Below are 14,892 nucleotides of genomic sequence, written 5' to 3'. Positions count from 1 at the left end.
GTAACAGAACACTATTTGGACTGTAGATAACAATCCTGGCTATATTAGTAGACACCCTGATACCTCAGGTGAGCTGGCAATCAAAATAATAATACTAAGAAAGTCAAGTGTTTTCAAAGTAATGCTTAGTATATGATGAAAAATAAACTAAAAAAAGAAAACCCAAACAAGATGAGACATTCAAGCATCAGTTTTTGCCTGTACTTCATTGTGAGTCTCCTACTCTCTTTATAGAGAGCACACTGAAAGTGAGGATCTACTGTAACATCTTGAATATATAATGTGTTTTTGATTATGCTGTTACCTATTCTTCATAACATTTCTCTGCAGAGAGCACATCCTGAGATACTCTGAGTTCTAGCAGCTCTCAGGAAAGCTAACCACTGCTGAACTGGGTGGATGGAAATGGGGAGAGACTGAAGAAAAACAAAACTAAAAAACCTGATACTTTCAAGCCTTGTGGCATTTTATACTCCTATTGCTTCTGAATAAAGCACATTTCTCATTGATCTCTGAAACCTGAAGGGAAGCCAGTAAGATTAGCATGAGTATTTTTTTTCTTTACAAAAGCACTATTGATTAAAGCACTTTTAATTTAGTTAATACAGATGATACCTGAGGTCTGTCAGATACGTATTTTGCACAGTGGCGAATGAGGCGGATTGCTTCCATACTAGTATCTGGAAATGCTGCATTGCAGGCAAATTCAGACAAGCACTTTACTGCATCCTGGAAAGAATCTATGGTTGCTGGGAAGTGTTTCTCAAACACAATTGCTAGGAGAAAAGCGTGAACAGAAGAAGAAAAGCATCATGCTTTAAAATCTATTAACTCTAATGTGAACTGATTGTAACAGAAGTCATGAGAGACTGGTTCATTGACTGGTGTTGTCAAATGCATGAGTAGCAATAAAAACTAAGAAATGAACACTCAACCATAAAATCACCTAGGGGGCATTCTGTTTTGACAGTAAGTATCTAAAATAAAACAAGGTAGCATTCAATCTAAATGGGGGAAATTTTAACAGTTAAACAAGAACAGAGCAACAGGCTTACTGCTTAATAGTCTGTATGATCAGAGCTTAAGAGGGATACCTAGAACAGAGAGTGACATCTACAAAAGGACTTCCTTCATCAATGTGATCCTGTTGCCTTTATTTTATGTCACTTTTGAGGAAAAGAAAAACCCATTCTTCATCAATGCTGAAAAAGTTTTAGGAAGTTGAAGAGGTTGAGACAGAAAAAAAAGAGATCCCTTACGGCACTTGAAGCCTGGGATCTGAATTAGAGTGGGAATTAAAAAAATCATCATAGTGCCAACTTGCTCAGCCCTTTTTCCTTAATAGGGACATAGACAAGCACAATCCAGAAACAAGGGAAAAGATAAGCAAACAACATAATAGTAAAAAGACTATAGTGACTATTAAGTAACATTATCTAAGCCTTGACTTGTTTTACTCCAGAATGCTATACACAGGTAAGCTTGTTTTTTTTTTTTCCTGAAAAGCATAAAGTAAGACAGATAACTATAACCTTATTGAATTAATTTCCCAAGTATTTTCCCATAGGACTGGTCAAAAGTGTAAAACATTGGTTCTACAGCACAAAGTGGGCTTTACATTGCAGGCTGTAGAGTCAAAGATAAACAGAGCTTCTCAGTCACTGGAATCACACAGACCTTTATGATGGCTGAATATGGTCAATACTCACTGACAATGTGTCCTGTAGTCTGGAACGCAAGTTCCACTATGCTTTCATCCTGATCTGAGGCTGCCAGATGAAATACTGAAAAAATGTTTTTCCAGCCAGAACGAATGTTAGCAGCCTGGGAATTTACCATCTGTGCAATACAGCGTACAACCATATCTCGAATAGTAGGAGACCTGAATTAAGATAATAAACAATAATTGTTTAAAATAAATTACATCACCAATTAGAATAGTATAATTACCCAGCAACTGATTTTACAAAAGCAATTTGAAACATTAACTGCAGAAGTTGGTGCTTATCATCCCAGGTGATTTAGTTAATTGTATGTTATTACCTGTTTCTCTTCATGATATGTTCAAATGGTCTTAGAAAGTCCTTCTGGAATCGGAAATTAGCAAGTTCTCCTTTTTCTAAGAACTTCATTGATAACTGCCTTAATGAGTCCACTGCAAAAATAGCTACATCTTCATTGGGATTGCAGCCAACCTGATAACGTAAAGTAGAAACGCATAGTAAGCTTGCATCAGAAATGGATTCTGTCTAAGCTGCCTTCACATTTGATAATGGAGAAATAAGCAGTACTGGAAAATTAACAAAATTAAACAGTAGCCAGTTCCACAGACTGCATTGCTAATGCAGTTCAATAATCCCTAACCAATTCAAGCTATTTCTACATTATCTATCCTAGCATTTGAAACTTTCTAAAAATAAGCAAGCTGCCTAGAAAGACTTCAACAAGCCATATTAAAAATGTATGTCACATATTCACCTGATAAACAGTCAATTTAAACTTGAACATAAAACAGCCTTGTATCCCAAACCTCATATGACATCCCTAAAAATTAGAACATACAAATAAGGCAGACAGTTCTAGACCTAGGTCACAATAAATAATGTTAAGCTACTTACACAGAAAGACGAAAAAAACAGATGAGCACATGCTTTTCCAACAAAACTCTAAATAAAATTTATTTGTATCAATAATTCAAGGGATATGCAGTATAATTATTAAAAGAATACCTTATTAAAATGATCTCCAATAACTTCCCAGATTCTAGACCACTGTAGCCTTATCCGGCCCATGTTATAGTAAGAAATTTCTACTATCTTCTGCAGACTAAACATTCGAGGGTGGGTAGCCGACAGCAGTTCATCCATAGACACAGCACAAAGCCAGCGAACAAAATCCACTGTTAAATGACCACAGATTTAGATGCAGTATTTCCACAGAGTTTAAGACAAAGCTGCTTTGTAGTTTATGGGGAAGGAAGGAAAGATAAAACCTACCAATAGCATTTCCATCCAACCTTGTAGATCCCGTAAATATTCTGTAAAGGGCAGTTTAAGACACTGTTACAATTTCTTAAAAAAGGATCTATTAAACATGTACTCAAGATTTTTGGAAACTGTATCTAGACACCATGAAATATTTATATTTGTAAAAATTATTACTAATTGTGGAAAAATACTGAGCTTTGACACTAGAATCAGAAATATTTACATTATTTTTAATATTTAAAAATAACTCCCATAAGCAGGTGGGGAGACTGGGAGGAGTGCACTGATTCCAGTACTATCACCTCTCTGATAGTGACTGATGAATAATGACAGTAGTTTATAGACTATTCATCTTTGCTCCAAATACAGAAGTCAGACTTCCCCAGTGATCAGTTCCTGTTTATCATGACAAATACTTGAAACACTTCACATTATGAAGAGGGGAGAAATACTGCAAATCTAAAGAGCTATTATGAGTTTGACATTAAGCATCCAGTTCACTTGATGTGAGATTACTGCAAGGCAACTGTCATTGAACTGACACTGATTCTTGCTGCCTATATTCAATTTAAGATCAGTGAAAAGGCTTGTTGCCTAATCTTTGTTCTGTTCTCTCCTGCAAAAATACTTCTGGCTCCACAAAAAAGGAAAAAACCCACAAAACCAAAATGCACTTTAATACTGTAATATCTATATATTTTTTTCCCATCTAAGGGTAAACTAATAACATCTTATTAGTAGTAGAAGGTACTGAAATATTGCTTAAAAAGCTTGAGGTGGCAACAGCAAATTTAATCCAATACCTGTCTACAGCAACGACAACACTCTGGGAGCTAGTTTCACCAATGGATTCCTGAATACTTGCTATCTGCTTCCAATCCACGTTTCCACCAACTACAATGAACAAAATTGGAAAAAAAAGTAAGAGATAACAGATAAAGGGCTGGGAAGAAAGAGGAAGAGAAGTCATGCCACTACCAGTGTAATTAAATATATTTCTAATTCACAAAAAAAGAGAAGTACTTTATTATTTCCCCTGCATGAGTTCAGCATCTCATTGAACAGTTGCACGTCAGTATAATTCTCTAAATTCTTTATCCATTTATAAACTGTATTACTCCCAGAAAATTGTCTACATTGGAACAACTGTGTGAAGAGATAAAAATGAAAAAAAAACACAAGCACAAGAACCATCTTTTTCTCTGTATCTTTCAATGGGTATTTCAATTAACACATGATGGAGAACATTGCACAGAGGAGGAATTTATTTTTTTTTAATTTTTAATTTTTAATCATTCACAGAGAAGAGCTCCCATTAAAACTCCATGTTACAGCTACATCTCAAGTACAACAAAATTATCACCTAATAATAGTGAGAAAAACCTGTAAATAAAAATAGCAGTATTGAGTTTGGAGGCTAGAAACTGTGACCCACACCTTGGAAAGCTCATGTTAAGAAAACGCTAATTCACAATGAGCAAATTTCTGGCTATGTAAGCCTTCCTCCATGCCCCATAAGAAAATAAAAATAAAAAAAAAGGAAACTTGCAGGAATCTTGCAACCATTGTGGGTACCCTGTATTTTCTTACTAATTTTTTCCTTGAGCTGCCTATCAGAATGATAGGGGAGGGGAGAACAGAAGGCTTGTAAGGAGGCCAATAGATCTGTTCTCAGAGCTCTGTTAAGACAAGAAGCTCTCACATTCCAGACTACCTTCTGAAAGTTTGTCTCTGAGCCTTGCTATGCTCCACACCTGGAAGTGGCTGGAGATGACTGGCTATTCATTATATATAAACTACCCATCTGAAGTATTTTTCCAGAGCATAACAAGCATACATCCATAACCTCACACTAGTATTTCAGCAACTTATATTACTGTTGGGTTTGATTGAGACTTCTCATATGTCTCTATTCTTTTACTGGCACAAAAGCTGCCAGTATCAATTAGCTTCTATCCTGGTAATGCTTTAGCTAAGAAACATATCAAATGAGCAGCTGTGTGAAGTGAACATGAAGGGCTATTTCTAAGAAGTTAGGTAACCATAACCAGCTCTGCCAGTTTGCATGAAAATTCCTTACACCACTGGATTTCTGATCAATGCTGGAAAACCTACACAGACAGCAGATTTATGTTCCAGCAGGTACAAGATCTTTTACAATGAAACATCAAGTCACCTATATAATTCTGCTTTATGAAAAACTGATTCATCACATTCCTTTGTCCAAAGAGAATTTCTGCTTATCTGGAAAGTACTCTTTGGCTATGACCTACTCAGAGCAGCAGGATTTGTCTTCCAATGTTGTGAACAGAAACTAGAGAAGAAAGCTGAATTTTAGAGTTACAAGTCAGACAACATTCCTACCAAAGAAACAAAGGAATAAGATGCTTAGTCATCTACTTTTACAACCCACACTGATTGTGATGCTTTGTATTTTCAAGCTGGTTTGAAATATGAAGCTTTCATGTCACCAGACTGCAACTTCACTTACTCTAACTGTACAACTATTTTCTTTACTGTAAAGTATGTGTCTGTATACATGGACATAGGCTATATGGGTTCTCACGAGAATTTAGATTTATAGGAAGGTTGCTTGAAAGCCATAGTTTCAAAGGATCATAGAAAGAAAATGTAGATATCTGCAACATGGAATTTGTGGAGACGAGTGAAAAAACTAAACAGTTGAGAAAAATGATTATGTTCTAACAGCACCTAAAGCAAGAAACCCAAACTGAGTTGGCATTTTCCTATAATATGGAAGTGGTATTATTAAAAACTAATATCTATAAAAAAAAGTAAAAAAAATTTCCATATTCCAAATATGCACTGTAACAAGCATTCAAGAAAGTCAATTCAGAGAAACATTTTATGCATTTGGGCACAGACTGTCTTCCTTAGTAATGTAGATGAAAGAGGGGGAAAAAAGTCTTTATGAGCTGGATCTACACCAACAACTAGCAAATATGATTTACAGACACCTGACTACAGTTTACATTCTTGAGCTATTAGGGCTTAAAATCTTTAAAGGCCAGTCACTTCAGCATACAGAAACTGCCAGCATTTGGAAATAGCAAAGTTGGATGGGTCACTGGGGAACACTAAACTGGGGGATGCATATTAGAAGGGCAGGGAGAAGCTCAGTATATGAGATGCTGGCAGATGCATTAATTTCAGGCACAAGGTTTCCCTTCAGCAGCCCTTGGCATGGTGACGGGAGTACAGAGGCAGGCCAAAGGAGAGCCTGAAGGAAAGAAAAAGACTGACTGCAGAGTAAGAAAAACTGAGGAGAACGTAAAACCAGACATCTAGGATGTGGGCTACGACCAGGAAAAATAGTAAAATAATAATTTATCCTAGAAAAAGAAAAGAATAGTTACATGAAAATCTGAGGGAACACAAAGCTCTTGCTCAGCTGTGAGATAAGCTGTTCAAAAGGCAGGAGATACAGAGCATCATACTGACATAGAAACTTCCTAAAGTCAAATGGAGCTATGCGTACTTCCTTATTGCTTTCATAGTTTCCTAACACACTACACCTGTGTGTCTTTAGCTGTCTCCCTATTTAAAAAAAAAAATTAAAAAAAAGTCAACCTTTTAAAGGTAGCTGAAGCTAAGGCTGGTATAGTTTTCTGGGATAGGAAACAATGCCTTATTTACTGAACAAATTCTGTCTGTCAAGCCAGCCTACAAAAGGTACTTCTTCAGTGCCACAGTAACTAAAAGAGGAGGAAACAGAATTTCAGCATTTGAGCTAAAATAATCTCTTACTTGGTTTGAATATTGTGGATTTCTTGCAGTTTCATAACAGGACGCTTAACCTACACATACTAACTTGCCTGACTGGTAAAACACTTGGTGAACTAACACTGCAACATCCTTAAATCTGGTCATACCACCCCATCCGCAATCTGCTCTTACTTGGTCGGATATATTGTAATAGAAACTAACAATTTATCATTTTCTAACATTTTGCGCTCACCCATCCTAGCATTAATTCTTATCAGACCAAAACAGACCAAAACAAATACTCTAGAAATAGGAGTAAGTCTATTCGAAGTCTAAGACAGTTTTACAACTTCTTCATGGTCTCGTCTCTGAATCACATAGTCAACAATAACGAAAACGAAGAACAAACTTCAATATCTGTCTGAACAAAGCTAGTTAAATGAAATACTTTGTATATCAATTACTTACCCAGTCCCAGCCCCACAAATTCATCGGGTGCCTGATCTTTTGTTCCAGTAAAAGAACCTTCCCTGCCACGCACTGTCCCTGAGATGTAGCGGGGTTTTACTCCAGTTCCTATTAACTGTGCCAGTTCAAGTTGACTAATGCATTTCAGAATCTATTCCAGGGAAATAAAGAAGCTGTTTATCAACAGAAAGCAGTCTGAAATAGTACAAAATAAGTAAATAGAAGTCTCTAGGCAGATCTTTAGAAATAAAAAATTCTAAACACTCAAGGTCAGAAAAGTATTTCTGTTCTTCTATCCAAAACGAGTATTAATTTATATATTATTTGATTAGTCTTTCATAATTTAATTTGTCACTTACACATGTTTTGCTACTTTAACTGGCTGCATAATGTGCAATTCTACATTATGTATGTACAGAAGTACATACTTGGCACTTATCTAAAACCCACTATATTCATGAACAAACAAGCACACTACTATGTTCAAAATCAATACATGTGCTTTCTTACAGTTTAAGTACAAGTTACTTTTGTACCTCATGCCAGGAATTTCCTAAGTAGTTTCCATCTGTATGAGCCACTGTGATGAGAGTTTTAATTGTGTCAATATTCTTCTGCTTCATTTCAGTAATACCAGAACTCACTGTAAGTAATGTAAATCTTGCTAATGCTTGGACATAGGCATCTCTTTCAAGCTACAAATGGGAGGGAAAACAAACAGAAAAGTTGAAAGTATTTTCTCAGTTTCTTGGGTCTTAGTGCAATCTGTGTGATTTCAGCAGCTATATTGTTTACCTTTTTCTTCCTAGAACTGAATTTCTAAAGCATTCTACATAGTGAAAATGTCTCATCATCTTCTGCATTAAGCTGGCTCTCTCTATACAGGAACACGATGTGTAATGTCTGAAAGAATACAACACCTTCTCTGGTTTTTCAGGTTTCTGGCTTTGGTATTTGGGGAGCATTTTTTTTTTTTTAGGAAAGAGGATGCTGTTTCAGAAGAAACGTGGCTTCTTAGTTAATTTAGTTAATATTCTTGTGCTATACCTGGACCTACTCTGAAAATTCTGCCTTAGCAGACTCTCTCAAGTTGTAGGATCGTTTTGGCAACAGAATCTACGTAATATATCTAAAAGGCATGTTTTGCCAATTCCACAAAACTGCTCTTGAGTTGTTTTAATCCACACAATTTGGAGTACTCCAGAAGCTTGTGAGGCAAGATTGCCATGGGTGGGTGAACAGCAAGTGACCTATAATCTAAGCAGGTGAAATCAATCTTACAAAAAAAGGGATGTTCCACATGTGGTACCTGATTTTTATGTATGGGGTACCTATGAATACCAAAAGAAACTTCTAAGATCCCATATGAACCAATTACAGTGATAAAAGGGATTACAGTTGAGCTCAGACATGAATTTTATGTTCCCATTATGACCCAAAGGCCATAAACTGAAATCAGAATTGCTGGTCATCAGAGAAACAAATGACAACTATGAAATGTATTTAGCTGTTTGGAAGCTTAAGACTGTTTTGAAATTAATAATAATAAGCACATAATAAACCCAAATATAAAATATACAAAAAAGTCCTAGGAAGAATGTCTGTTTTGTAAAGAAAAGACAAACACAGAAACACCACAACAGGCGGCAGTAATAGAAAGGGTGGATTCTCACTGAGACACATAGCATGGCTGCCACATTCAAACCCTGCTACAGGGTACACTGGCAAAAGGAACAGCAAATGATGTATAAGCACAGAAACATGGAAGTTTCATGGGAAGAGTACTATGCACAGAAGCTTTAGAGTCTTCAAACTGTATTTTCTGTAAAAAGTAAATGTTTTCAGTTCTACTTTCCCTTTCTGTTTCATACAGGTGTTCCCCCCTCTGTCCCTTCTCTAAGCTGTCAAGGTACAATAAATGTACAATGTGCCCATCAACCAGAAAGTAAAACCAGATGATATAAGCAAATGAAGTACATCTTTTTGATGTGTATCTTGTCTCAGATGTTTAAAGACAAAAGCCAGACTCTGTGACAGTCTAAGATTAAAAGCACAAATAATTAAAACCAGACTCCTTAAGAGATGTTTTAGAGGTGAACATGCAGAGTTTAAACTGTATTGTGTACTTCTGGAATTTTCTTAAAACTAAAAGTCTACAGCTCCCTCTATTATCTATATATTATCATATAAAGTATACATAAAGTAATGTTAACTGTTCTTAGGCACCAATCTGAACTTCTGTATATTTATTCAACGAAACAGAAAAGCTGCCAGCACCAGTTAAGCACCAGAGGAAAAACCTGCTTCCAACAGAAAAGATCCCCAAGTCAGCTCAAGTGCAGACCTGCCAGTCTTCTTCAAACCACTAAAGCTATCTGGCATCTGAAGTCAGACTACACTGCCATCTAATCAGGACCTTGTGCAATTAGATAATCCTGGATCATACGTAATATACTGAAACCATCAACAAACCAGTATTGTTTTTAATGATATCAACAAAACAGAATTCCCATAGGCAACCAAGTAGTAATACCACTTATACTGAAAATACAAACCAAAAGTTTTTACATTTCAGTGAATGAGAAGTGTGGGTTTTGAAACACGTCCAGTTCAATCAAACTTGTCCCAAGCCAATGCAAGGGAACAACTGATTCTGGTGAATTCCTGGCGCATGGGGGATCTTACAGCTTGTGTCCTCACCCTCCCCATCCAAGGCAGACCACTGCAGGTCTGGGAGCCAACCCCTGCAGCTGCTGAAACTGATACTTGTACCAGTTCCACTTTTACAACTTAGAAACAAAATAACAGGAATGTGAATTTCACTGCACTACTGAAGGCTCCAGGGAAGGCTCTATTAACCCAATTTTTAAGTCTGTTCAGCTTGGGGGGGTGGGAGCGTGGAATGAAGTGGAAAGACAGAGGAAGGAAACATTACATGTTCTCATATGGGCTTTTTTAAGCAGCTATATCAGAAGTCCCAGTGTGCTTTTCCACATTAGTGATGATAAGTTATCTAAACTGTTAAATACAAGTGCAAGGGAGAGAAGGAAGCAAAACATTCACTATCATACATAGTTCAACAGTTTTTACTGAAAGTTAGACTTATGAGGCTGTTGGGTTTTTTTTTCAGTTGTTTTACTTTTTAAATGTTTTCAATACACACATGAAATAATGCAATGTCAAACATGAATTTTGGTTGCCCCCTCTCTTCAGCTATCCTTACAATGGATTTATTGCAGACCAGTATTCCATTTATTAACTAATAGTCTACAATAACATAATTATATATTCATTATCAACGATTTTAAAATGGGGGAAAAAAAGTCATCGTCATCATCCGCTGTCCCCCCCCTGCCCCGAGCTTAAACAGAATTACCCTCTGGAGCCAGAGGGTCTGGAATTCTTGGCCTTGAGCTTAATGCAAGATACATTCATGCATTACATCAGGAATGACATTTCCAGTGCCACAACTGTTAAAATGGTATCCAATAATAGAAGTCTCAGATTAGCATAATCTCTCTGAAGTTTGGATCAGTATTTCAAACACAGTTCACAGAGATACTATTTTACTTATGGAACAGGTTAGAAAGATTCATTTCATGAATCACAACAAAGGTAAACAGCTTTGTAATAAAGCTGGAAAGAAAATACTTTGACATGAAATATGCAACTTGTGGGGATACAAAAATTCAGTACATAGGCATGGCAGCCACCTACCAGTTACAAAACACCAGGAAAAGTTAAAGGTCACTTTAAAGAGCTTCCAGTCAAGTATCAGATGAAGCAGTAATTGCAGAAGCAGGCAGTCTCTAGGTACTGCAGTACATACAAGGACTCCTAGAACCCCAGTACCATTTTGCTAGTACATAAATCAAAGTATTGTCTCAATCTCAATTTTTTTACCTGAATGCTGAAAATGCAAGCAATGCGGATTGCGCATCGTATACCCTCTAAACAAAGAGAGGCAACTTCTGTGTCATCACAGTCCTGCAGACCCACACTGAATGCAGCCAGAAAGGGTGTCCATGCCAACTGCAACATATGCGAAATAAAAGCTCCATCAGCAACTGTTGGTATTTGAAAAGAATGATATAGTTTCAACAGCTTGCTAAAGTGTAAATCCTGTCCTTAACTCACATCATTAACCTTGAAGGTATCTTTTGCCAAAAGAAAAATGGAACAGAATAGACATGAAGCATAGAACACAAGTAATGTAGATTGATGCTCCCCTCAAAAACACTCTCCCTTACCAACCAGCACACACAACCATTTTCAGATACCTTGAAAAAAAACCCCAATCCCCTGCAAAAAAAACACCCCAAACTCTGTCATTTAGATGTCTACTGGAGGTTTGGCACACTTGGGATTATTTTTATTTCTCATTGTAAAAAGATGAGGGTTGAGTCAACAGTCACTGCAAGAACCAACAGTGTGCAATAGGTTCTTTTATGATGGAATGTATGTACTAAGTAAGACAAATTTATCCTGATAACACCAGAAAGAAGTGGGGGGGGGGAGGGAGGGGGTGGAGGATCAGAGAGGGAGAGGGTAGAAGGGGGAGGAGAAAAGAGAGAGTAGGGTAAAATAGGGTAGCAAACTAGTAATTCCACTAAAATTATAAGACAACAACAGTAAGAGATGGGACACAAGTCTTTCCTTTATCTCTCTGCTTTTAATTCTCTTGCCCTTGGCCCTCAATCTTTTTCCATCTAAGGAACTGTAGATGTTTCCCATTCCTCTTGCTATAGTTGGGACTAAGAATGTAATAGACCCAAGTAAAAATTATCAGAGGAGAGTCCATGTGGTCCTGTTCTTATGATCAAGGCCCCTTCTGCCACGGGCACAAAAATCAATCAGAAGATGCAGAGGATCCTGCTGTAACTACATGTAGTCATGGATCGAAACCCCAGGATATCTGGATGATTTTAGACATAATTTCACCTGAAGAGAGCCCAGATGAAACAGTCAATGGGCACAGCAGGGAGCAATATATTTCACACTTCATTTCATAATAAAATGATATACCACAAAGCTTTGGTTTCTTTCAAGCCAGCAATTCCAAAAGCACAAACTCAGAGAAATGTTTAAGACTTGCACTCACCAAACCATAACTTCAGAACAATATTAAAGGCATCAGACGCATTCTTAGATCCGGGACTTGATTTCCTATTGCATGACCTTTAATGTTCCTTCCAACCCAAATTATTCTACGATTTTATGTTTCAGAATTGTATGTTTCTCCCCCTTCCTCCTCTATTTTTTCATTCCTATTGAAACCTACACTGATTTTAAAAATCATAAAATTGAAATACTTTAAGAACTATCTAGAGACTGCTATAGTATGCTATATAGTTATTCTGTAAAAAGAGAGTGCTATTCTACTTCTATTAACATGGTGATAAAGAACTCAAAGGTTTCCCCCATGGACAGCAATCTTACAGCTAGATCCTCAGTGTGCCCAGGTGGCCAAAGTATTCAATAGCATCCTTGCTTGTATCAGAAATAGTGTGGCCAGCAGGACTAGGGAAGTGATTGTCCCCCTGTTCTCAGCACTGGTGAGGCCATGCCTTGAACACTATGTGCAGTTTTGGGCACCAAACTATAAGAAAGACATTGAGGTGCTGGAGCATGTCCAGAAAGGGCAACAAAACTGGTGAAGGGTCTAGAGAGCAGGTCTTGGGAGAAGCATCTGAGAGATCTGTGGTTATTTAGTCCAGAGAAGAGAAGTCTCAGGGGAGACCTTACCGCTCTCTGCAACTATCTGAATGGAGGTTGTAGTGAGGTGGGTTTTGGTCTCTTTTCCCAGGTATCAAGCGAGAGGATAAGAAGAAATGGCCTCAAGTTGTGTCAGAAGTTTAGACTGGCTACTAGAAAAAGGGTTGTCAAACACTGGAACAAGCTGTCCAGGTAAGTGGTTGAGTCACCATATGCCTGGAAGCATTTAAAAGACATGTAGATGTGGCACTTACAGACATGGTTTAGTGGTGGACTTGGTAGTGTTATGTTGACAGCTGGACTTGAGTTACTTATGCCAAAGACCATATCCAATTGCATACTGAGGCATAATACACTACTGAACACAGAATCATATAACAGTCAGCGTTGGAAAGGACCTTAAGATCATCTAGACCCAAACCCCCTGCCATGGGCAGGGACACCTCACACTAAACCATGTCACCCAAGGCTCTGTCTAACTTGGCCAGGGATGGAGCATTCATAACCTCCCTGGGCAACCCATTCCAGTGCCTCACCACCCTAACAGAAAAGAACTTGCTTATATCCAATCTAACCCTCCCCTGTTTAAGTTTGAACCTGTTACCCCTTATTCTTGTACCTACAAATCTGAACCATTGGTACAGAAAAGGCATTTGGGATGCAGACAGCTTTGCATAAACACAACAGAAAGGCAGGCATTCAGAATAATGTTTCATACAGGTCCAGCTACCTCCCCTAAAACTAAATGGCAGTCCTAGGCTTTCTGAAATACCAATTTGCAGCAGACATTGGCCAGAATTTTGTTCTGATAATCCCAGGGTTAATGAATCTGGAGTAGAAGGCTCAACATCCCTTCTTTCCAGAAGCAAGTTAAACAACTTACAAAATGATCATAACATAACTGATGCACATCTTTTCAACAAGTATTTTTAACAAACCCTGACAGTCAGTATTTTGTGTTAAGAAGCTGTGTGATATTCTCAGTGAGTATCAAAACATGCATCTCACCTTAAACATGGGTCTCACATGCTCGAGGTGTGTTGCACTAGTAAAAGGTGCCTGAACGTGACTCACTGCCTCCATAAGTGCTTTAGCTGTTTTAGCCATTTGTTCCATTTCCAAGTTATATAGAAGTCTTCTCTGTTTTTCACTAGCAACACCTGTAAACACATTTCCCTCTCATTTGTGTATGTTTAACAATGGTGTCTTCAGAAATATAATTCAAAATTTTTCATTAAGTGCCGTACTCTGATGCATTTTTTATATTAGTTGTACTTCCCAAAATTACCACACCAGTAAAATATTTATTTTACAATATAGATAAAATTTAAGTCAAAATAATGTATAAAACAGTTATTGCAGGAAAACACAATGGCTGCCTTAGAAACAGAAGGCACAGCTACTGTGCCCTATGCCTATCAGCAACATCATTACTTTGTAAAGCCCTCAAATGCATATTCTTACGCTGCTGTTCAGCAGCAAAATCTGTCTTCTCCATGGTCAATGCACTGAATACAGGGATTCAGCTATAATGTGAAGTGAAAATAACACTTGCATTTAACACAGGTTTGAAAATCATGCATTTATGTTAAAAGGAGAAGGCTATGAAACTAAGAGCTAGGACTCATTTTGAATTAAGTGGTGCTTGCTTCATTTCTCATTTTAAAAAGGAGATTGTTTCATTGAACTATAGAGACAACACTTTGAAGAAAGTTAACACTGCAGCCACTTACTTTGTTTACTGGATTTTGTGGGTATTGTTAATTCCTTTGTTTCTTTCATTGAAATCTTCTTTCCAGCTATTTCGTTATAGATAGCAGACAAATATTCTTCAGGGAGATCTTTACTGTCATTGATACCTCTATTCATTTTAATATATTGTTCTTTTGTCATTTTATTCTTAACCTGAAACCCAGAAAGCAGTTATTAATATCAACAAATAAGACAAGTTCATAGCAGTTACAATGCTGCTCATAAAGCACCCAAACAGATGAAA

The 14,892-nt window shown here is 37.3% G+C and overlaps 1 protein-coding gene across 2 annotated transcripts in view; it reads right to left on the bottom strand.

Moving 5' to 3' along the window:
* ARFGEF1 (ARF guanine nucleotide exchange factor 1) overlaps nt 1-14,892 on the bottom strand; it is a 90,430-nt gene that overhangs the window by 15,699 nt on the left and 59,839 nt on the right. For both annotated transcript variants that reach the window (XM_031050529.2, XM_005150789.3), the window contains exons 18-28: nt 14,630-14,801; nt 13,905-14,056; nt 11,085-11,213; nt 7,718-7,876; nt 7,182-7,332; nt 3,791-3,881; nt 2,997-3,037; nt 2,730-2,899; nt 2,044-2,195; nt 1,710-1,882; nt 616-776 (exon numbers count right to left, since the gene is read on the bottom strand). In XM_031050529.2, coding sequence (XP_030906389.1) covers nt 616-776; nt 1,710-1,882; nt 2,044-2,195; nt 2,730-2,899; nt 2,997-3,037; nt 3,791-3,881; nt 7,182-7,332; nt 7,718-7,876; nt 11,085-11,213; nt 13,905-14,056; nt 14,630-14,801 — 1,551 coding nt within the window. The remainder of the gene's footprint in view (nt 1-615; nt 777-1,709; nt 1,883-2,043; nt 2,196-2,729; nt 2,900-2,996; nt 3,038-3,790; nt 3,882-7,181; nt 7,333-7,717; nt 7,877-11,084; nt 11,214-13,904; nt 14,057-14,629; nt 14,802-14,892) is intronic.

The sequence above is a fragment of the Melopsittacus undulatus genome, chromosome 1 (genome assembly GCF_012275295.1).
Source record: "Melopsittacus undulatus isolate bMelUnd1 chromosome 1, bMelUnd1.mat.Z, whole genome shotgun sequence".
Taxonomy (NCBI): Eukaryota; Metazoa; Chordata; class Aves; order Psittaciformes; family Psittaculidae; genus Melopsittacus; species Melopsittacus undulatus.
The sequence above is the reverse complement of the archived record's forward strand: the minus strand, read 5'-3'. Positions and strand labels throughout refer to the sequence as shown.